Source organism: Saccopteryx bilineata, chromosome 2 (genome assembly GCF_036850765.1).
Source record: "Saccopteryx bilineata isolate mSacBil1 chromosome 2, mSacBil1_pri_phased_curated, whole genome shotgun sequence".
NCBI lineage: Eukaryota > Metazoa > Chordata > Mammalia > Chiroptera > Emballonuridae > Saccopteryx > Saccopteryx bilineata.
This window is the reverse complement of record NC_089491.1, coordinates 103,575,308-103,597,727: the sequence shown is the minus strand read 5'-3', so window position 1 is coordinate 103,597,727 and position 22,420 is coordinate 103,575,308. Positions and strand designations below refer to the sequence as shown.

Sequence of the window (22,420 nt, the reverse complement as noted above, 5' to 3'; positions counted from 1 at the left end):
TTATAGATTCAACATTAAATATTCACACTTTAGCATAATAAAATTTGAACATCAGAATTAGATGAGTCGTAATGTATAATGTAAGTTATAGATTTGTAACCCACTAAACCAAGAAATGGGTATGCAGTTAGTAGCATAGGAGAAGGGTTTGAAGAAAACCAGAGCTATTTTTGTTTTGGAGAAGTATTCTAAATATTTTTCCTAAGAACAAAATGTTCTCGTAATAGGATAAGAGACACTCTAAAATGAGAAGTTGATCTCACTTGGATGCATTTTATTGGAAAATACACATCAGAGGTGATTCCTGCTCCAACTGGGAGAGAACTCAGCAGACCGTGATATGTCATCACTAGATCCGTTCAAGGATTAATGGCTCTAAAGAACACGATGCCTTTCTAAGTCTTCCTGTAATGTTACACCCAAGAGTGACTTGTCCCACCATTCCAGCCCCCTTTGCACACCAAGGGGCAGATGGTGGCTTTTCACAAGTCTCAGATGAACAAGGCACAGTCTAATCCAGTGCATGTTCTAAATCAACTCTCTTGTGTCAGGCCAAGTCATATCACTCCTGGGACCTGCCAAACAGAAACTCGGCTGCCCTGGGCGGGTGGGGTAGCAAAGGATGCTCAGAGTATCTCTCACTATGAGGGAAGGCTGCAATGTGTCTGGAAAGATATTGTCTGATTCTGCTACTAATTTGATTCAAATGACCTTGAAAGGCCAAGGGATTTCTGTAAGTCCTCCACTCCACATATAAAGGACTGCAACATGAGACTTCAGGACATCGCCCGTAGCCTCCACAGATCAAGGCTGAGGAGTCAGGAGTGGGGCCGTGAGACTTGCCTCCTTTGCACCCCAGCAGGACATTGGTTCACCTGCACATTCACCTTTAAGGTACAGTCTGTTGAGTTTGTGTTGTCAGGAGTGGGAACAGCTCGCGCCTGGGGCTGGAGACTAAGACATGCTCCTTATTCCTGTGTCTTTGTTGTCCGCCTGAACTTGTGTTCTCCTCACTTGGGACAGCCTACCCTGCACCAGTTTGAGAACAGATTCAGACAGGCCAAGAGAGATTTTCCCTCTCTGATTTCTATGTGTCAACAATGCATACATTTCAAGTTAAAGAGTGTGGGGGGAAAACCACAGAAATTGGTGTTGATCCCAGTGAACAAGGCTCTCTTAAGGTTAACTAAAACACAGAATATATCTAATGTTTATTAATAAATAACTTAGCTCCAAGGAAACATTCATTATAGGTGCCAGGAGGCTTCTCAAAAGCTGATGATCAGGCGGATTAAAGGTTAATTGGGGGTGTTTACTTGACTGAGTAACTTGGGCCTTGAGAAATTAAACTGTGGAGTTCTCTTTTGTTTCAATTTATACAATTAACCATTATCTAACCCCTTATAAGACATAAGTGCACAAGCCTCACATAAAGTCAAGGTTCAATAAATGTTATTAGATCAATGTTTATTAAAAGGGAGTTCTAATCATCTTTATTTGTAAGTTAATTGATGAAGTAAATTTTAGGCTTGCCATTGGAATCACGGTTTTTCCAAATTAGTAACAAGTTACTTCAGATAAAACTGATTCTCTCAATAGATATAAATTGTGGTATAAATGTCTCTGGGGTGGCGAATGCAGTGACATAGAACTGTTTGTCAAAGAGCAGTCCCCTCTGGCTAAAAGCCTGTCTAGTTACAGATATTTGCCCTTCACATATGGGAAAGGCAATCAGACATTCCCATTTGGAAATGAAATTACTAAAATATAAAGCCCATCTTACGCTGAAGGCACAGACTCCCTCCTTGACCTTGATGCTGATGGGTTTCCTTGATGACTAGACACCGGAGAGAACCTCCACGAACCTCTGAACCAAACACCTCAATTGGCAGATGAGGAAACTGAAGTGAAGGATCTTTGCCAAATTCTAAAAAATAAACTTTCCAAACAAAGTGGATGAAACTCATAAAATCAAGGTCATTTAAACATGTATTTAAGAAATAACTAATATGTTAATAATAATATGGTTGAAATAACTATAAGCCAAATATTGTTCAAAGAAAATAGGAGAAACAATCATAATTGGCCATTTAGAATATCTATTGATTGTTAGAACTTGAACATTTCTTTTTATTTACCTAAAACTTTACCTTTCCCATTAGTATATGAAGACAATAAAACTAAAGTTAATGTTTATTTGTTTAAATAATGAGTTCTTTATGTCTGAAATATAACTGAATTAAAACATATGCTCTCCATAATGGTACTACCATGATCTGTTTATTCATTAATTCAACAAAGTTTTTTTGAGAGAGACGGAGACAGGAACATCGAGCTGCTCTTGTATGTGCCGTGACTGGGGGTCAGCCAGCAACCTCCACGCCCGGGAGCTCTAGCTGAGCTATCCGGCCAGGGCTTAATTTTTATTGATTTTTAGAGAGACAGAGAAAGAAGGGGGAGAGGGGGGAGGAAGAGAGGGAAGCATTCATTCATTTTCCACTCAGTTGTACATTCTTTGGTTGCTTCTCATATGTGCCCTGACCAGGGATTGAACCCGCAACCTTGTCGTTTTGAGATGGCACTCTTAAGAGACTCAGCTAACCAGCCAGGGCCTGGAATGTAATTTTTGAACCAATCACCTTAGGAGATTGATATTTATGATCTTAGTGGTCCTCATCCTCAGCGGAGTCCCCAGAGCTCCTGTTTTCTAAAAGGATGCTATCCAATCTAGTGACCAAGACCCCTAGATCAAGCTATAGATATGAAATGGAAGGAATATTATTAAGCCATGAGGAAGAAGAAATTCCTGCTATTTACCACAACATGGATGAACTTTGAGGATATTATGATAAATAAAATAAGTCAGACAGAAAAAACAAATACTACTGTATGATATTATTTATAGGTAGAATCTTTAAAAAGCTGCACCTGCAAATACAGAGTAAAGTGGTGGTTTTCAGGGGCTAGGGGATGGGGAAATAGGAGAGATGTTGCTTAAGGGTGAAAACTTGCAACCAAGTAGATAAATAGGTCCTGGAGATCTAAAGCACAGTACTGTGTTATAATCATCAAACTTGCTAAGAGACTGGACGTTAATTATCTCACCACAAAAAATAAATCATATAATGTGATAGATGAGCTAACTATCACTACGTTAGCATCATATTATAATATGAACATTTGTCAAATCAGCATGTAGTACATCATAAAATTACACCATATATATTTAAAATATATGTCAACCTAAAAATCTGTTTCTTTATGAACAAAATGAGAGGACAATGGCTCTCACGTATCTGTGCGTGGCAAGTGAGACTCACCCACGGCACCCCTGGCAAACGTGGACTCTCCCTCCTCTCGGCACACCGGCTGCCGTCATCTCCACCCCGTACCAACACCCTCTGCCATGTTCCTGGCTACAGAGAATGCCAAATAACTAGGAGATGGGTCTAGGAGAAAAAATAAGAGACGTGTTTTGTTTTTAATCTTTATAGAGTACTTATTATCTCCTCTCAGTTCTGGAACACGGAGCTGCTTCTCCTCAGAGCATTTGCACATCCCTCCTAGAAGGAAGGTCTTGCCTCCTCTCTGGGGCAAGTGTCAGTCTGTTATCATAAACATAATATGAATAAAATATCTATATTATAAATCATGCTATATTATGAATTATGTTCTGCATTATATTGTATGTTATTCTGTATTACAAAGTATTATAATTCTATAATATAGAATTGCTATTCAATGTGATAAATGTAAAAAAATAAAGAAGTGTTATTTATGTCCTTTTCTAAAGTCATTTCCCACCCCAACCCTGTGGTTGCCCTGGGAAACCCGGGTCAGTGGGCCTCTGGGACTCAGCAGTGAGGCTGAACATCGAGGTCCTTTCCCATGTCTGGCCAGGCCGGAGCTCCCCACTGAGCAGCGCTCGCCCCCAGGCAGCCCTCTGCACCTGCCTGCCTGCCGGGGCTGAGAAATGGTCAGTGTTCAGGGGGAAAGTGAGCATTTTTGAATGTTAAACATGTGTACTTTTAGGGCGTACAAACACATACGTGCCAAACAAGTTTGGCTTGAATGTGACCATTTTCAAATACAATAGGCATTTCTTCTGATAAAAATCTACAGAGGAAAAAGCACCTACTTTGAGGATGGAGGGATCTAGTTGAAATTTCAACCCTTTCCTGTCCAGTTATAAGGTGATAGGCAAATTCTCTGTTTTCTCATCAGACCAGTGAGTGTGAAATCACCCATCTCCAAGATGTGGTGAGGATCACATGCAACAGTGTGTATAAATGCATATGTCATACTATGTGCTCAAAAAACCATAGAGGTTATTGTTATTCTGTAAGGAAGGAAGGAACGAGCATAACATTTGTTGAATGCCTATTTTGCTATTTAAATATACTATCCATTTTACACATACCTGCAACTGTGAAGTAACTGTTGACGGATACTTTTTTAAATGTTAAAATCACGACTTCCATACAAATGTAAAATAAATATGTCAAGTTTTTAATTAAACTTATTAATTAATATAATTAATAAGACAACTAGTAAGCTATTACAACTGATTCAAAGGAGGATTTTAAAAAACGTGTATAGGCAATCAAGAATACTGAGGTGAATTCATAAGTATACAATACATGAAAAGTTGGTTGATCCATCCTAGGGATATCATTGCATCCCACTAGACAATCTATTTGAATTTCTATGTTCAAGAATAATTAGCACTGCCATATCTTTTCTATAGTTTACAAAGTTGTAAACTAGCTCAAAGACAATAAAAGTGGCTGGACCTTATATAACCAGATAATCTGGAAGGGTTACTAGACATCTTTTAAATTTTTGTTTCATTTCAAACTTTTTCACAATATTTTCTGACATAATCATTATTATCCTCACTACAGTTGAGGGAACAGACTCAGAGACAATGGGATTTGTCTACAGTCACAAAGAATGTAAACAGCAGAGTCTGGAATCAAACTCATCTTTCACCACTCTAGAATGGGAGTGGCTTTATTTGAAGGGCTGGGATTTGTTTTTGTTTGTTTGTTTGTTTTAGGAGATGAACAATCAATACATCCATCGAGAAGTCTTTTGCTGTGAAACTTGTCATGAGCTCAAAAGCTTCTGGGAAAAAGAAATTAACAAACAGACTCGTTACCGGGAGCTGGAGGAAGATCGCCGCGGAAGGAGCGCCCTGAGAAAGTATGTGGATTGTCTCTTTACTAGTTGTAAAAGGAGATTTCCCCAGAAACAGACCAAATGTGAAAATGGGAAGACTGAATTATTATCATTACCCACTGTTCTAAGAACACAAATATTGGCTATGGTTTGGTAAAGTTGGTGCAGCCAAGAAAAATGGAAAATGAGGTCTCATAGGGGTCACCGCATGCCATGCAGAGCCATAGCAGAAGCACCAGGTTTTGATCAGGAGACAGAACCAAAAGGAAAGTCTAAGCCAGGGGTCCCCAAACTACTGCTCACGGGCTGCATGCAGCCCCCTGAGGCCATTTATTCACCCCACCGCACTCCCGGAAGGGGCACCTCTTTCATTGGTGGTCAGTGAGAGTACTGTATGTGGCAGCGCCACAAAGCACTGCCGTCGCTCACGTACAGTACTACTTCCAGTGACCGGGACGCACATGTCACGACTCCGGAAGTGCGTCATATTACTTGTTATGGCTAGCAGTGACAAATATGGAACCGGACATTGACCATCTCATTAGCCAAAAGCAGGCCCATAGTTCCCATTGAAATACTGGTCAGTTTGTTGATTTAAATTTACTTGTTCTTTATTTTAAATATTGTATTTGTTCCCGTTCTGTTTTTTTACTTTAAAATAAGAAGTGCAGTGTGCATAGGGATTTGTTCATAGTTGTTTTTTTTTATAGTCCAGCCCTCCAACGGTCTGAGGGACAGTGAACTGGCCCCCTGTGTAAAAAGTTTGAGGACCCCTGGTCTAAGCCATAGCCTTTAATGGAGTTTCCATGGGAATGGCAAGGAAGAACAGGGTCAACAGTTTAGAACTGGCTAATTTGTATAATTCCAGAGGGCTTTAGTCTACAGGTGTGGTCCCTAGTTGCCTTGGTCCCTGGCCCTGGAGTAATTTAGGACAGGGGAAACATGGCTTCATGTATGACACTTAGATAAGGAAATGGTTGGAGCCACAGATGCAGGATTGGTTTAGATGCCGGCAGCCAAGCATGTCTCTATCTCTGAGAAAAAGCGAGGGCTGAAAGTGGCAGTATTTCTGTGGCCAGCAAGCTTTTTAAGATGTCAGAATATCATAAAATATGGAAAATTAAATACAAGATTAATTCATCTATCATTCAGTCTTACCACAATCTATACCAGGGTTTCTCAACCTCAGCACATCTGACATTTAGGGCCAGACAATTCATTGTTGAAGGAGAAAGAAGGGGCTATTCTGGGCTTTGTAAAAAGTTCAGCAGCATCTCTCAAAACATCAGATGCCTATGGGACTCCTTTGTCCCACTGTGGCAACAAAAATATCTCCTGACATTAACTGATATCCCCTGGAAGCAAATTCATACCAACTGAGACCCACAGACTTGTAGATAAAGATAAGCATTTTTTATAAATAATAAAAATGAGGTTTTGTTATTTATATTTGATGAGCTAAAACATATGTTCCTCACTCTGCCTCTGTTGTGATCCCCAGCACATGAGGTGATACTAAATTTTAGGATTAGGTCAACAGATTCGTGTGTGGAAGATCCCACATCTAAGATGATACATATTATGATTTGGGGGGAAGGCTAATGTGGTCTTTTTCTCATTGGCAAATGAACTTGTTCTAGTCAAAACACTGTGTTCAGAGGGGAGCATTTACTTATATGAGAATACAAGTATCACATGTGTCAACATTATTCTGAATAAAAGGGCCAGCACCTCCCCTCACATATGCAGAGTCTTGGAGCAAAGAGATCAGCTTGGTTTTTCAGGGACTGTCTGGGCTTTCTATACTTCAAATATCAACAGCCCAGCCCAGCTGTCTATTTGCCAAGATGCCCACTCGCAGGTGAGCAGCAGCGGAGTGTTCTGCTCGTCAGCAAGGCACCATGCATCTGTGTTTCTAAGCACGTGGCGCTGAAAACATGGGCAATTCACATGCTGAATCAACATTAACTTATAAAAACATTTCTTAAGCCCCTGAGGAGAAATAGCCTCTTTCCATACCCAGAAGTGAGCTCTGCCACCATCCCAGCGACATTCCTAGTCACCCAGCAAGCAAAACCAGGCTTTTCCACCTGCTAGAAGACCCACATGTTAGAGCGTCCAGTCCTTGAAATTCCAGGAGAGCAAAGAAGGTCAGTTGTGTGGTCTTCCTCCGTCATCTTCCTCCCCTCAGTCCTGGTTCACAGCCCACTGGAACCTGATCCCAGTACAAACCCTGTGCTGCATCTTTCTTTCCAAAAGTCCTGGGGTGCAACAGTAAAAGCTAAACTTGCAATATGATCTGATTTTTGTCAAAACATATGTATACACACACATACAAAATCTATCTATCTATATATATAGATTAGAAAAAATACACTCAGTAAGAGTGGTGATATTTGATTGGTGGGATGACAGATTTTGTGTGTTCTATTTTGTCCATAGTTTCTATAACAATGCTGTGCCATTTTTTGTAGTTAGGGGGGAAAATGTACAGAAAAGGCAACCAATTGCAAATGGTGTATAAAACAAATGCATTAATTCTCCTGGCTCCCATGTGCCACGGAAATGACCCCCATCGACGCTTGGGGTAACTTACTGTTCCTTTCATAGCTTAAAGAATAAACCTTTAAGCCTGACCAGGTGGTGACGCAATGGATAGAGTGTCAGACTGGGACATGGAGGACCCAGGTTGGAAACCCCTTGGTCACCAGCTTGAGTGTGGGCTCATCTGGCTTGAGCAAGTTCTCACCAGCGTGAGCGTAGGATCACTGGGTTGAGCATGGGATCATAGACATGACCCCATGGTCACTGTCTTGAACAAGGGGTCACTGGCTCTGCTGTAGCCCCACACACAAGGCACATATAGAAAGCAATCAATGAACAACTAAGGTGCCACAATGAAGAATTGATGCTTCTCATCTCTCTCCCTTCCTGTCTGTCTGTTCCTATCTGTCCCTCTCTCTGACTCTGACTCTCTCTCTGTCTCTGTCAAAAAAAAAAAAAGAATAAACCTTTAAAATATGTTCATCTTGAAAGGCTTCATCATTATGTCCCCCAAATAAAAGTTTGCTGATATGAGCAGAGCCGCTGTACTGCTTGAAACAGAGGAAGCTCTAAGAAGTGGAGAGCAGAGGCAGTTTGCTATGTCTCCTCCTCTGTTCTCGAGTCTCACTTACTAGAACCATTGCCTTTATAAACTGTGAATGAAAAATCCAAAAACCTTCCTAATTTGCTAAACAATGAATGACAACTTAGTGGTTTTGTCATAATTTTTGTTAAAACATACACACACACACATACACACACACACACACACACACACCTGATGGACTAGGCTGCATAAAAAGAATATAAACAGTTTCAAACCAAAACCAAAATTAATAATATTTGTTTAAATCCTGCTGATCTGAGCAAACAGTTTGAAATGCTGCATACCCTTGCAAACCAGTGAATGCCATGAACCCCGTGGGCCCTACTCTAGCCCTGTGGACTATGCCTCCCCAAATTGCACTGGACACAGTACCTGCTCCCAATACACGTGTCTTTTTTTAGTCTACCCTCCATTTATATAGGCAAACTCAAGTCATGATACAATCAAGAAGTATTCTAAGTGAACAGTAGGAGACAAAATCTCAAAATTTTCCACCAACCCCTTTGCTGATAGAACAAAATCAGTATTAATCACCTTACGTTCCTCTCACTTCGCTGAGCTGCCCCGCAAGGACTAGTGCCACAGCTGGGTGGAATGGAACAGGTGTTTCATCAGCACAAACCTGTGGGTTCCCCAACTGAGAACACTCCAGAGCTGCATAGAACGCATTCAGTCTGGAAACTGATGTATCTGGCAGAAGTCCTGGAGGTGAGATCACAAAGTGAAGTGTGCGACACCCTTGCACTCTGAGCCCAAACAGAGAGAGGCAGCACAACCTAGGTGGGAAAATCTGAAAACTGTTTGCAAGCAGCTGATGAAGCAATCTGAGAAAAGCCAAGTGCAGCTCAGGGATGAGATGACCAAACCTCCTGGCTTGCTGGGACAGTCCAGGCATATACCTGTCACTGCATTATAATTATGGATTGCAACTCCCTTTTATTTTCAAAAATATTTCAGTTTGGATGATAAATTATATGGACACTCAAGTCTAAATTTCCAGCCTGTAATCATAACTGAGAAACATACAGTGCTTATATGCAAGAAGTTTGGTCTTCAAAATACCTCTTTGGAGTTTAGCAGAACTCACAGTGTTGGGTGGGGCCCTTGTGTGGGGAGAGAGGTTTATCCAGCCTCCACTCAGGACTACTCAGCTACCTCTGCTCAGATTCCTGTTTATCAGCTGGGTCAGTCAACATGCTTTCAGCTGCAGGTAACTAACTATTCAACTCACAACCTCCAACTCATAAGATGAAACTTCTATTTCAAACTTTTTATACAGTAAAAGTTAGTCTATAAAGAATAACTAGGGAGAAAAAGTTAGAGTTTTCATCAAACTGCTGGAGTGAGGAAAGTAGCTGGTGAGTCGAGCTGGTGAGATTGGTGTGCCCAGGCTGCCAGACGATGTTGACTGCTGACACGGTCTGCCCTGTGACCGGACCCAGCCGGTGAGCTGCAGGCCACAAGAAAGCCAACGTCAGGTGCGTCTCTGCTCCCTGAGGAGAAACAGCGGCAGAGGCGTGCTGGTTGCTGTACTGGAGCAGCAGCAGCAGCAGCACCGCCTGACCCTTCATACTGAAACCCCAGTGCAGAGACTAGGATGGGAGCACAGAGATCTGACATGGGAGACCAAACACTCCGTAGACTATCAATTCCTGACGGCAGGGATGACTATTTTACTACTCTTCTTTACCTGTCTGGGTAACCACACAAGTGCTCTGCTCAGACCTCCTTCGAGATAACTCGCACGGGGTGCAGTGCTGACTGGAAGCCCAAACTGCCAACTTTCTGGACCTGCCATTGCGTGTGAGCAAAGGCCACACTTACCCCACCTGCTCCTAGACAATGACTGGTCAGGCACAGGTAGTAGCCCTGGGCAATGTTTACATGTCAGGGCTCCTCTGGTGGGTGACTTTTGTCCAGGACACAGCATCAGCCCAGGCCGAGCCCTCTCAGGACTGTGCCGAGGTAGGGGCTCTTCCTCCCCAAGCACTCCTTCCTTCTCTCTCCTCTCACGGTCTGGACGTCTGAAGGCTCTCTCTTACCACTTTACCATTCGGTTCCCTCCCTTATTTTTTTTTTGTGGGTGATTCTTCCAAATCTGCTCAGAGGGCTCAAACTGACATATATGTACAGTGCCTAGCACATGAGAGAAAAAACTAATTATGTGCCCAAGTTGTCTTCACCGGCTCCCGTGAGAACATTATTACTCTGATCCAAAAATCTCATGAACGCCATCTTATCTTCTAGTCAGACCCCATGTTTATCAAGGATAATTTGTGCTCCTAGATATTAACTACAACTCCTCCACAAATCAATCAAATCTAAAACAATCAATAGGAAACATTATTTGTCTCCATTTGAAAAGTGAGATCAATGTTTCCAGGCATAAAGAAAAAATGTAGGCCTGACCTGTGGTGGCGCAGTGGATAAAGCGTCGACCTGGAAATGCTGAGGTCGCCGGTTCGAAACCCTGGGCTTGCCTGGTCAAGGCACATATGGGAGTTGATGCTTCCTGCTCCTCCCCCCCTTCTCTCTCTGTCTCTCTCCTCTCTCTCTCTCCTTTCTAAAATGAATAAATAAAAAAATTAAAATTAAAAAAAATTTTTTAATGTTATTTTTAAGCTTTAATGTCAAGTATATTGCTCCTCTATGTATCCGAGTCTGTACACTAAATTTTAAGTATGATCTTCTTCATATTGACCTTTCTCACTACAGAATAAAAGGTACCTATATTCACCAACCAAAGATAAGTGGAAGCAACACAATGGTGAAAAAATACTGACCAGAAAGGGACAGCAGTCTAAATCGCCATCAAACAGTATATAAAGGGAACTTGAGTAGAGGAGATTCTAAATCCTTCAGCACCACCTGGCAATAAATAATAATTAATAGCTGCTATAAATAGTGAATAGATGTGTCATAAACCCCAGATATTTAAATTTTGTTTCTAGAATAAAGTCATCATTCCCAATGTGTTAATCTGGATCCTCCAATAAGCAGAGGGCAAGGCAAGATTATATGAGTATAAGATTTATTTGCAAAAGCACCTGAGAGAATGAGGATGTTGTGGTGTGCTGGTAAATGTTTAATAACTGGCTCTGTGAAAAAAATGCATAAATGTATGGTATATACATACATACATTTATTATAAATTTTACTGGTATAAAAGATGAGTAACTCATAATTTGTAAATCCAATGCTCTTTATTATAAACTCCATATAGCCAACTTATTTTTTTTTTTTAACAAAGACAGAGAGAGAGACAGAAAGAGGGAGAGACAAGAACAGAGAGAGATGAGAAGCATCAATCATTAGTTTTTCCTTGCGACACCTTAGTTCAGGGGTCCCAAACTCGCGGCCCACGGGCCGCATGCGGCCCGCCCACCAATTTTGTGCGGCCCAGAGACTAATCAAACTTCGTGGATTAGTCTGCGGGCCAGTCTGCGGGCCGCACAAAATTGGTGGGCGGGCCGCAGGCCCGAGTTTGAGACCCCTGCCTTAGTTGTTCATTGATTGCTTTCTCATATGTGCCTTGACCGTGGGCCTTCAGCAGACCGAGTAACCCCTTGCTCAAGCCAGTGACCTTGGGTCCAAGCTGGTGAGCTTTTGCTCAAACCAGATGAGCCCGCGCTCAAGCTGGCGACTTTGGGGTCTCGAAACCCGGTCCTCCACATCCCAGTCTGACACTCTATCCACTGCACCACCACCTGGTCAGGCACCAATTTATTTTCATAGTATGCTACTATTGATTTTGCCAAACTCTGTTATCTATAGCCAACCTACAGTTGCAATTCAACCATGATTTGACAAATCAGACAAAATGCTTAATTACTGTCCAATTTAACAAAGAGGTCATATCATTAAAGATAATAGTTTTCTATGAGTGGGAGAATGTTTTCACAGTTTTTTGTTGTTATTTAAAATATAACACTTATAGACACTGCACAGGTCTAAATTTAATCTACATTATTAAGGTTTTCCACTACTTACTTAAATGCAGGTATGTGGTCAGCAAACATTTTTTGTAAAGAACAAGGCAGTATATATTTTTTATTTTATGGATCATGTGGTCTAGGTGGCAATGACTCAACTCAGCCGTTGTTCTGTGAAAGCAGCTATAGACCATAATCAACAAATGGGCAGGGCTGTATTTCAAACAAAATTTACAAAAGAAGGAACTTCCCAGCAGGACCTCTAAGGGCATATTTTTATGCCCACCACACCAAAGAAGAGTTAGAGCCCCTCTGAATAATGAAGGGACCACATTATATTAAGAAGTCCCTCAAGTTCAATGAAACACAGAGACATAAACCCTTATTAGTGAGTTTTACAAAATCCCAGTGACAAATTGTACGTACTTTGGAGGCAGATGTAATACAGAATCTTTTTTTTTTTTTTTTTGTATTTTTCTGAAGCTGGAAATGGGGAGGCAGTCAGACAGACTCCCACATGCACCCAACCAGGATCCACCCAGCACACCCACCAGGGGGCGATGCTCTGCCCATCTGGGGCATCGCTCTGTTGCAACCAGAGCCATTCTAGCGCCTGAGGCAGAAGCCATGGAGCCATCCTCAGCGCCCAGGCCAACTTTGCTCCAATGGAGCCTTGGCTGCAGGAGGGGAAGGAGAGGGGGAGGGGTGGAGAAGCAGATGGATGCTTCTCCTGTGTGCTCTGGCCGGGTATCAAACCTGGGACTCCTGCACATCAGGCCAACGCTCTACCACTGAGCCAACCGGCCAGGGCCTACAGAATCTTTCAGAGATGCTTGACAAGAACTGTTAAGCCTAGATAGTATCCAGGTTGGAGAGGTTAGTTAAAAATTAAAATGTACAATGAGTAGTTAATAACCATAATGAAGAAATTGAACCATGAAAACTACTCATAGGTAGATATCAATTGGAGATCGTATAAGCTCAATAAATCACCACTTCTTAGTAAAATGTGAAAAGATCTATGTGTGAGGCAATTGCCCACCAGTAGAGAGCAGCAGTTCAATGGTTTACCCCCCCACCTTTCAAACAGCCCATGTTTATGTCATTCACTTTTATTTTAAGTGTAGGTAGAATGAAGATAACCGATGTTTTAACATTCTCCCACGTCCCTAATTCAATATTTTAACTTCCAATCCTTGGTTGCTAATTCGCTAAAGCAAAGCCACCACCAAACACACTGATCCTCCAGATTCTTGCCATTCTTTGGTGCCTATAAATGAGCAAAGTTTTAAGTAAGAAGTTTCCTGGAGCCAGTTTGGTAATAAATTCCTACACCCTTCAGAGTTTGTATGCCTAAGTTATTTACCTCTGGGAATCTTTCTGAAGACAATAGACAGCTACATGAAAAGAGTATTAAGTGTTATTACATTTATTGTAGAGTTGTTTATAAGAGTAAAAAATAAGGTTGAAGCCATTTTTAAACAAGTTTATTGTATATTTATTTTCCTGTAATAGAATGTATTCTTTCACTTTAGCAGTTATGAAAGTGAATCACGCCCCCTCAACTCATATGTTGAAGCTCTACCTCCCCATACCTCAGAATGTGATAATATTTGGGGATAGAACCTTTAACTGACCAGGTGGTGGCGCAGTGGATAGAGCATTGGATTGGGATGCGGAGGACCCAGGTTCAAGACCCCAAGGTCACCAGCTTGAGCGCAGGCTTATCTGATTTGAGTAAGGCTCACCAACTTGAGTCCAACGTCACTGGCTCAAGCAAGGAGTCACTCGGTCTGCTATAGCCCCCCCCCCCTTAAGGCACATATGAGAAAAACAATCAATGAACAACTAGAGTACCGCAACAAAGAATTGATGCTTCTTATCTCTCTCCCTTCCTGGCTGGCTGTCCCTATCTGTCCCTCTGTCTGACTCTGTCACACACACACACACACACACACACACACACAAAAAAAAAAAAAAAAAAAAAACACCAAACCTTTAAAAGAGCTTATTTAGTTGAAACAAGACTGTTAGGATAGAACTTAATCCAATCTAACTGGTGTCGTTATCAAAAGAGGGGATTGAATACATGAAGAGCCACCAGGAAGGCACACTCATAGAGGAAAGGCCAGTGAGTGTGAGCAGGAGGGCTGTCTAGAAGCCACAGAGAGGTGTTGGGAGAAACTACACCTACTGGCATACTGATCTTGGACTTCCAGTCTCCAGACTGTGAAAAAATGAATTTCTGTGGTTTAAGCCAGTGGTCCCCAACCTTTTTTGGGCCATGGACCAGTTTAATGTCAGAAAATATTTTCACGGACTGGCCTTTAGGGTGGGACGGATAAATGTATCACGTGACCGAGACAAGCGTCAAGAGTGAGTCTTAGACGGATGTAACAGAGGGAATCTGGTCATTTTTTAAAAATAAAACATCATCGTGGTAGAGCGTCGGCCTAGCGTGCAGAGGACCCGGGTTCGATTCCCGGCCAGGGCACACAGGAGAAGCGCCCATTTGCTTCTCCACCCCTCCGCCGCGCTTTCCCTCTCTGTCTCTCTCTTCCCCTCCCGCAGCCAAGGCTCCATTGGAGCAAAGATGGCCCGGGCGCTGGGGATGGCTCTGTGGCCGCTGCCTCAGGCGCTAGAGTAGCTCTGGTCACAACATGGCGATGCCCCGGAGGGGCAGAGCATCTGCCCCCTGGTGGGCAGAGCGTCGCCCCATGGTGGGCATGCCGGGTGGATCCCGGTCGGGCGCATGCGGGAGTCTGTCTGACTGTCTCTCCCTGTTTCCAGCTTCAGAAAAATGGAAAAAAATAAAAATAAAATAAATAAATAAATAAATAAAACATCGTTCAGACTTAAATATAAATAAAATGAAATAATGTAAGTTATTTATTCTTTCTCTGCGGACATTTACCAAATGGTCCACGGACCAGTACCGGTCCGCGGCCTGGGGGTTGGGGACCACTAGTTTAAGCCACCCAATCTGGTATTTTGTTATGGCAGCCCTAGAAAACTAATAAAAGCATTTATTCAATCTTTCCATTTTGGTTATCTTCATTCTTAAGAAATTAACATAAATGTATATTTTTTAAATTCAAGCATCAGGAAAGGGTATAATATTTAGAAGTGAGTTTCTTCCTCCTGAACCCCCTGGACCTGCCTTCCAAAGAACACTGCCGTCCACAGTTTCATGTAGATCTCTCCCAAAACTCCAGTTTGAATAAGAAATAAATATGCAGCCAGTATTGTTATGTAAAATGGGACCAGACTATGTTCACTATTCTGCCCTTGCTTTTTAAATTTAGTCTATGTTAGAAGATAGCATGTGCAGTTTTTTAATGTTTTCCATTATAATGATGTAATAATTTATTTAACCCATCACATCAAAGGACAGTTAGGTTGTTTTTCAATTTCTGGCTTCACAAACAATGTTGTAATTAGGAAAACTACACACATATTTTTGCATATATAAGTAAATATTATTAGATCACATCATAAAAATGAAAAGGTTAGGTCAAATAATAAGAGTTTTTTAAAAGTTTGATAGCTATTGCCTCATTGTCTTGCAAAGAGGTGGCTTTAATTTAAACTTTCACCCTGAGTTTGGAAATTCCAATTTTCATAGTTGCTAACACTGTGTTATGAAACTTAATCATTATTAACCTAATGAGTGAAAAGAGAACCTCACTGTTTAAAACTGAATTTAATAACAAGTTTGAGATTTTTCTATGTCTGGGACATAGCTAGAATTCTTCTGGAAAATCCAATTTCCATCCTCTGCCCATTTGACTACAGATTGTCTTTGTAAGTGATTCATGAGCGCCACGCATGGTTTTCTCTTTGTGTGCAGCTCTGTGAGTTCTGATGGATGCTCAGAATGACATAATCACCACAATCAAGATATAGAACCGTTCCATCACTCTGAAAAATTTCCTCATTCTGCTTGTTTATGGTTAACCCCTCTGCTAACTTCCAATCCCCGGCAACCACTCGCCTGTTCTCCAGCCCTCCAGTTTTGCTCTTTCCAGAATGTCATAAATGAATTATACATGATGTTGTCTTTTGAGTCTGGCTTTTTTCACTTAGCAAAATGTATTTGGGATGAATTCTTGTTGTGTGTATCAATACTGCTATATGGATGTATCATAATTTGGTTATCCACTCCTCAGCTGAAGGAGATTAAGATTATTTTCACCTTTGGGGTGACTATAAATAAAAATGCTACAAACATTTATATATAGGTTTCTGTGTGAACATAAGTTGACATTTCTCTTGAGTAAACACCCAGGATTGAGATTTGTGGATCATATATATGGTGAATGTAAGGTTAAATGAATAAGAAATGACCAAACTGTTTTCCAAACTGACTGTACTATTCTGTTTCCATAGCAACATAAGAGCGGTCCTGTTCAGCATCCTTGCCAACACTGGTTTTTGGCTTTCGTTGTGAGAGGTTTTTTTCATTTTGTTTTTATGTTTTTCTTTTTTGTGGGTTTTTGGTGTTTTATTTGGTTTTTTTGTTTGTTTGTTTTGATCATTCTGTGAGGTGGGTGGTACCTCTCTGAGGTTTTAATTTGCTTTTTCCTAATTATGCTGAGCATCTTCTGTGTGCTTATTTGTTCACCATGGAACTTCTTTGCTAAAATGTCTTCTCATTTTTTTTCCTGTTATATATTTAGTTGTTCATTTTTTTATCATTGTGTTTAAAGTTTTATATATTCTGGAAATAAGTCCGTAAATATGTGATTTACAATATCTTATTCCTGTTTGTGGCTTGAATTTTATTCGCTTTACAGTGTCCTTAACAGAGCAAATTTGAGTCCCAAATTTTCCTTCCCTTATCCCAAGGGAAATAATGAAGACATCATTTTGTGGATATTATCTTAGAAGTCTTAGTCTTGCCTTTTACATTAGATCTATGATTAATTTTGTATAAGATGTAGGGTATAGATAAAAGTCTCTCTTTTCTTTTGAATATGAATGTATAATTTCTTAGCCCAATTTATATATATATATACCTTCCTCCATGAGTTGTCTTTGCCCCTTGTCAACATCAATTGACCGTACAGGGGGTCCTTGGTTTATGACATGGTTCTGTTCCTACGTACAGTGACATAACTTGAATTTTGGTGTAAACTGAAACACACCTTAGCCTAAGTCACTTACCTATCCTAACACAGTTGTAAAATCATAATCTAGAACATAAAAACACAACTAAGCCACAGAAAAATGAAAAAGACATAAATATACTGTATACTGTACTAGTAACAGAAAAAAATGAGTGTAAAAAAAATTTCTTACCTTTATTACTGTGGTTGGCTGGCACACTGGAAGGGGCATTGCAAGATGGGAGAGAGTGACCCATTGGGAGGAGGCAAATTGCCAAAGCAACACAAATGGAACACTGGTGCTTTTAACAGTCCAGAATGGTGTAGGTAAGCATGCTACGTGGTGTTACTGAATATTCCTCTGCCACGCTCAACCAAACTAGTTCACCCACGTAGTCCATAAGTACGCCACTTAAGCCAAACTGCTCACATCACTATTTTTCACGTTTTTATGGGAGTAAGCATCGTAAACTTGAAACATCATATGTTGAAACTGTTGTAACCTGAAGACCTGTATGTTTATTTCTGGATTCTATTTTATTCCACTGATCTGTTTGTCCATTTCTTTGCCAACATCACATTGTCCTGATAGTGGTAACCTTATACTAAGTCTCAAAATCATAGAGTGTGAGTTCTCCAACTTTCTTCCTCAGAGTTGTTTTTGCTAATCTATTTCTTTTGCCTTTCCATGGATAGTTTAGAATTCGCTTGTTCTCTCTGCAAAACAGTCCTGCTGGGATTTTGACTGAAATTACATTGAGCCCACATATCAGTTTAGGAAGGAATAAACTTGAAGGGGAAAGTATGTATTCATAGACTTTGCTAATTTGTCCATTCATTTGTTTCCTTCACTAATGTGTTCAGATCGTGTGTTTCTCTTCAGCATATCCTGAAGCAAAGACGGCGGTATAGTGGAGCTGCAGCCCGGGGCAAACGCGCTGAGCTGTGTCCCTCTCCTCCGCAGGCTCAGGGAGGAGTGGATGCAGAGACTGGAGGAGAGACAGCGGGTGCTGGACAGTCCCGAGGACAAGGGCAAGCAGCCACACCCTGCGGACTGAAAGCCCTGCTTCAGTCCACTTCAAAGAGAACGGGACCCCAAGGGCACTTTTCTAGGAGATAAAACTGACACCCCATTATGTTGACTTACTCAGCAGGACTCTCTCCATTTGCTCTCCCATTTGTGAGGGGCGTGACATGCGAACCTCCCCCATACTAATGGACATTATTATCCAACTCACTCCTCCCTGCACGGAGGACTGGGTGGTGGCCAATGGGAGCTGAGCTCAGATTATTTAATATAAAAAGCTCTTGGAATTAGCACTCCCCCAGTTTCAAAGATCCATGTAGTGTACTGTATTTCTACATTTTTTTTTTTCATTTTGAAACCTGAATGTCTTTTTTATTTCTAAGTGAGGGGAGGGGAGATGACAGACTCCTGCATGCACCCCGACGAGGATTCTTGCCCCCTTCCCGGACAACGCCCATCTGGGGAAGATGCTCTGCCCATCTGGGGCCATGCTGGCAACCCAGCTATTTTTAGCACCTTAGGCAGAGGCTCCACAGAGCCCTCCTCAGTGCCTGAGCCAATGCACTCAAACCAATTGAGCCATGGCTATGGGAGGGGAAGAGAGAGAGAGACAGAAAGAGAAAGAATGGGGAGGGGGTGGGGGGAGGAACAGATGGCCACTTCTCCTGTGTGCCCTGACTGGGAATCAAACCTGGGACTTCCACATACAAGATGGATGCTCTATCACTGAGCCAACTGGCCAGGGCCAAAATCTGAAAGTTTTATCTAAGCTTCCTGAGGGCAATGATCTAAATGGGAATCTGGCTTCTATCCACCTTCTGGGAAAACAGAGTCATGCAATCTTTTCTTCCTGTCCCCCCTTTTTGTGAAGACAAAAATGCAAACACTTCCTTACCTGTGGTAGCACAGTGGATAAAGCATCAACCTGGAAAGCTGAAGTTGCCATTGGAGACCCTGGGCTTGCCTGGTCAAGGCAACAAACTAGGATGCTTCCTGCTCCTCCCCCACTGCCTTTCTCTCTCTCTCTCTCCCTCTCTCCTAAAATCAATAAATAAAATCTTTTTTAAAAATGCAACCACTGACAGAAATAAAACAATTCTTAAGAAAGAGAAAAATTGATTTAGCAATATGGTTTGAAAATAAATGGTATTAAATTTTTTTCCTCTTCATATGAACTGAATTATTTTTTCATAACATGCTTAGAGATATGCAATGAAAACAAGATAATGCTTAATAAACTTGGTTGTCGTGCCCTCACTGGTATGAGCCTTATGTTATCTCCCTGTCTTGGTGAGTTTTCTGGTGCCCTCACAAACCAGCTACAGCTGTGTCCAGACACATTCTGGGTCGCCCTCACTTAGCTGCCTCTCAGGCCCAGATCGTGTTCAAAGGGCAGGAGGGGTTCCCTCAGTACCTAGGGCTCCTCTGCTCAGGGATTCCTCCCTAGGGGACAGGAGTAGAGTGGGGAGCCTCGGGCAGCCAGGGAACAGAGACAACCAGAAGAACAGGGTTGAGGTGGGAGGTAATCTGAAATAGTGCTAAGGATGCCATCTGGGATGAGTACTGCTGCCCCTGGGAAACTGAAAGTGCTCATCACCGCTGAGGGAGCCATGGGGTGGCAAGAGGGGAGGAGAGGTGAGTCCACGTCAGCACAGCTGTGAGACCCAAGGTGCAATACTCAGGACCCTGCTACAACCTCCAAGCCAACCTGGATACAACAAAGAGACAAGTAAAAGAGTGAAGTATAGCTAGGGAAATTTGTGCCAAGTTTGGGGGCAAAGGGCTAATAATAAAACAAGGGTTTTAGTAGGGACGAAGAACCATCGGGAATATATATATTTCAAGGTACCTAACAACATCTGGGGTCTGGAGAAACCCCTGAGAAACTGGTGTTTAAGCTGAGATGTATATAAATAAGTATGAGTCATCTGAGAAAACAGGAGCAGAGGAATGGCCTTGGCAGAGAAGACAGCGTGTATGAAGAGTGGAGGAGGAGCGGGAGGCTGCAGGGCAGGGGTGGGTCTGAGGTGCATGAGCCCATGAAACAGTCTGAGGAAGGGAGCTGCTCTACAAGAGGGTGGGGACTGAGCAGGGCTTCCGGAGCTCAGGCTGATGACTCTAGGATGATCCACAGGGGCACAGAGAGCCACTGACAGGTTGTAGAAGAATTAACTGATTAGATTTGCATTTTTAAATTTTTCCAATTTTGCAATACACATACACACATATATATAATTTATTAAAGTCCATAAGTATGATCATATTACACATGCTTATATGATTTTAGTGCAGTTTACCATTAATCTTTTCTCCTTTGTCTTTGCTCTTCTGACTTGCTCCCCTCCTTTTCAATACTCCCTCCTGCTGCGGACCGGACCAGCGCAGCTAGTAATTGTCCAGGTCCTGAGTGAGAACCATGCAGAATGAAAACATAAACTCAGAGAGATAAAGGATGGAATCGTGAGGTCTCTGCACAGCCAATAGCTTGCAAGAGCAAAGCAAAGCACCCAGTCTGCTTTATTATATAGTGCAGAGCCAGGGCAAATAATGAAGTCTCTGATACAAAGTCACATATCTGAGGCATAAACAGGAATCCATTTAAGGTGTAAACAGGAATCCATTTAAGGTGTAAACAGGAATCCCCCCACCGTGCATAAGTGAAATCAACCAACATCAGAACAAACAAAGGGTGAGAGAAAGGGCTTGTAAATTGCCTCTAGCAACTTAATCAAGCAGATGGGGATGGGACAAATAGAAACACTCAGCTTCGTGGCCAGCATGGAGGTGTGGGGAAGAGGTTTGCCTTTAGCAACTTAATCGAGTGAGGTGGAGAGATGGGCAGCAAGGACCCTGTCAGCTTACTGCCAGTCCCCCATACCTGTCCCTCAAAAATCTAAACTGCAAGGACCCTGTCAGCTCACGGTCTCCAACACCCTACCATCAGCAACCTCTGCCCCCAACCCATGTTAATAACCTAGTGTGGGTCCTCCTGCAGTTTTCTGTGTTCACATAGCCATGTACAGACACACACACACACACACACCCCAATACACAGAAACTATACATCTAAAGGGCTTTCCGGGAATGTGTTTTTGTGGTGACATTTTAGAAAACAGAATTATGTCACACGTTTCTGCCGCTTGGTTTCTGCACTCAACGGCACCTCACACAAATGCTTCCAGGTCAAGTGAGTTATGCTTCACATTTCTAATGGGATCACATTTTACTATGATGTGGATGTTTCATAAGAAATTCGATGATTCTTTTAGAGTCATCCACTCTCCAGGTTTTTGCTACTCAAACAAAAGAGCAGTAAAAACTCTTGTCCACAGGTTTTTACTAATGGTATTGTACTGGATAATGGACTGCCAGGAATGGAAAATCAGAAGAAACAGTATTGCAGTTTCTACTTTTAAAATATTACTAGAATGCTTTCCAGGAAGGCTAGTGAAACTCCCTTTTCAACCAGCAGTTTATGACAGTACCTTTCTCTCCACATCACTGTCAGCAATAAGTGTGATTGCTGTTTTTAATTTTTTCTAGTCAGAGGGATATAGAGTGACATCATTCTGTTTCTTTGATCACTAGTGATTGAGGGTTTCTTTTCATTTGTTTGTCTATTACTTTAATTTCCTCACCTGTGAATTGCTTGTGAAGACTAATTGCCCAATTTTCTGAGGTTGGCTTTCCATGCCAATGGTACAAACTTTTTATACACCGTAACACTTAACCCCTGGACTGTCATTTGCGTTAGAAGCCTACAGGGCAGGGAAGACCCGCTTACACACCCATCATAAGTCTGGAAACCTCGAGGAAAAATAGATATATGTCTGTAAAAATGAAGAGCTTAGATGTGGTCACAGGTATCATAAGTAGAATGAATTTGGCAAAATCTCAAGTTTAAATGATCACTTGGCTGCAGTTGGGAAAATGGATCAGAGGGAAGATACCCAAAAATATCAAGAGGCGAATGAGGGGCCTGTTTCCGAGAAAGGGACAAGCAGAGAGTGTCAGGTCTGAG

General features: G+C 41.8%; 1 protein-coding gene across 1 annotated transcript; it reads left to right on the top strand.

The window, feature by feature from the left end:
• Positions 1-659: 659 nt before the first annotated feature.
• LOC136322908 (protein FAM240B-like) lies at positions 660-19,518 on the top strand. The gene is made up of 3 exons (XM_066254767.1): positions 660-894; positions 5,060-5,205; positions 18,337-19,518. The coding sequence occupies exons 1-3, from the start codon at positions 769-771 to the stop codon at positions 18,428-18,430; spliced, it is 366 nt and encodes a 121-aa protein (XP_066110864.1). The 5' UTR covers positions 660-768; the 3' UTR covers positions 18,431-19,518.
• The last annotated feature ends 2,902 nt before the right edge of the window (positions 19,519-22,420 follow it).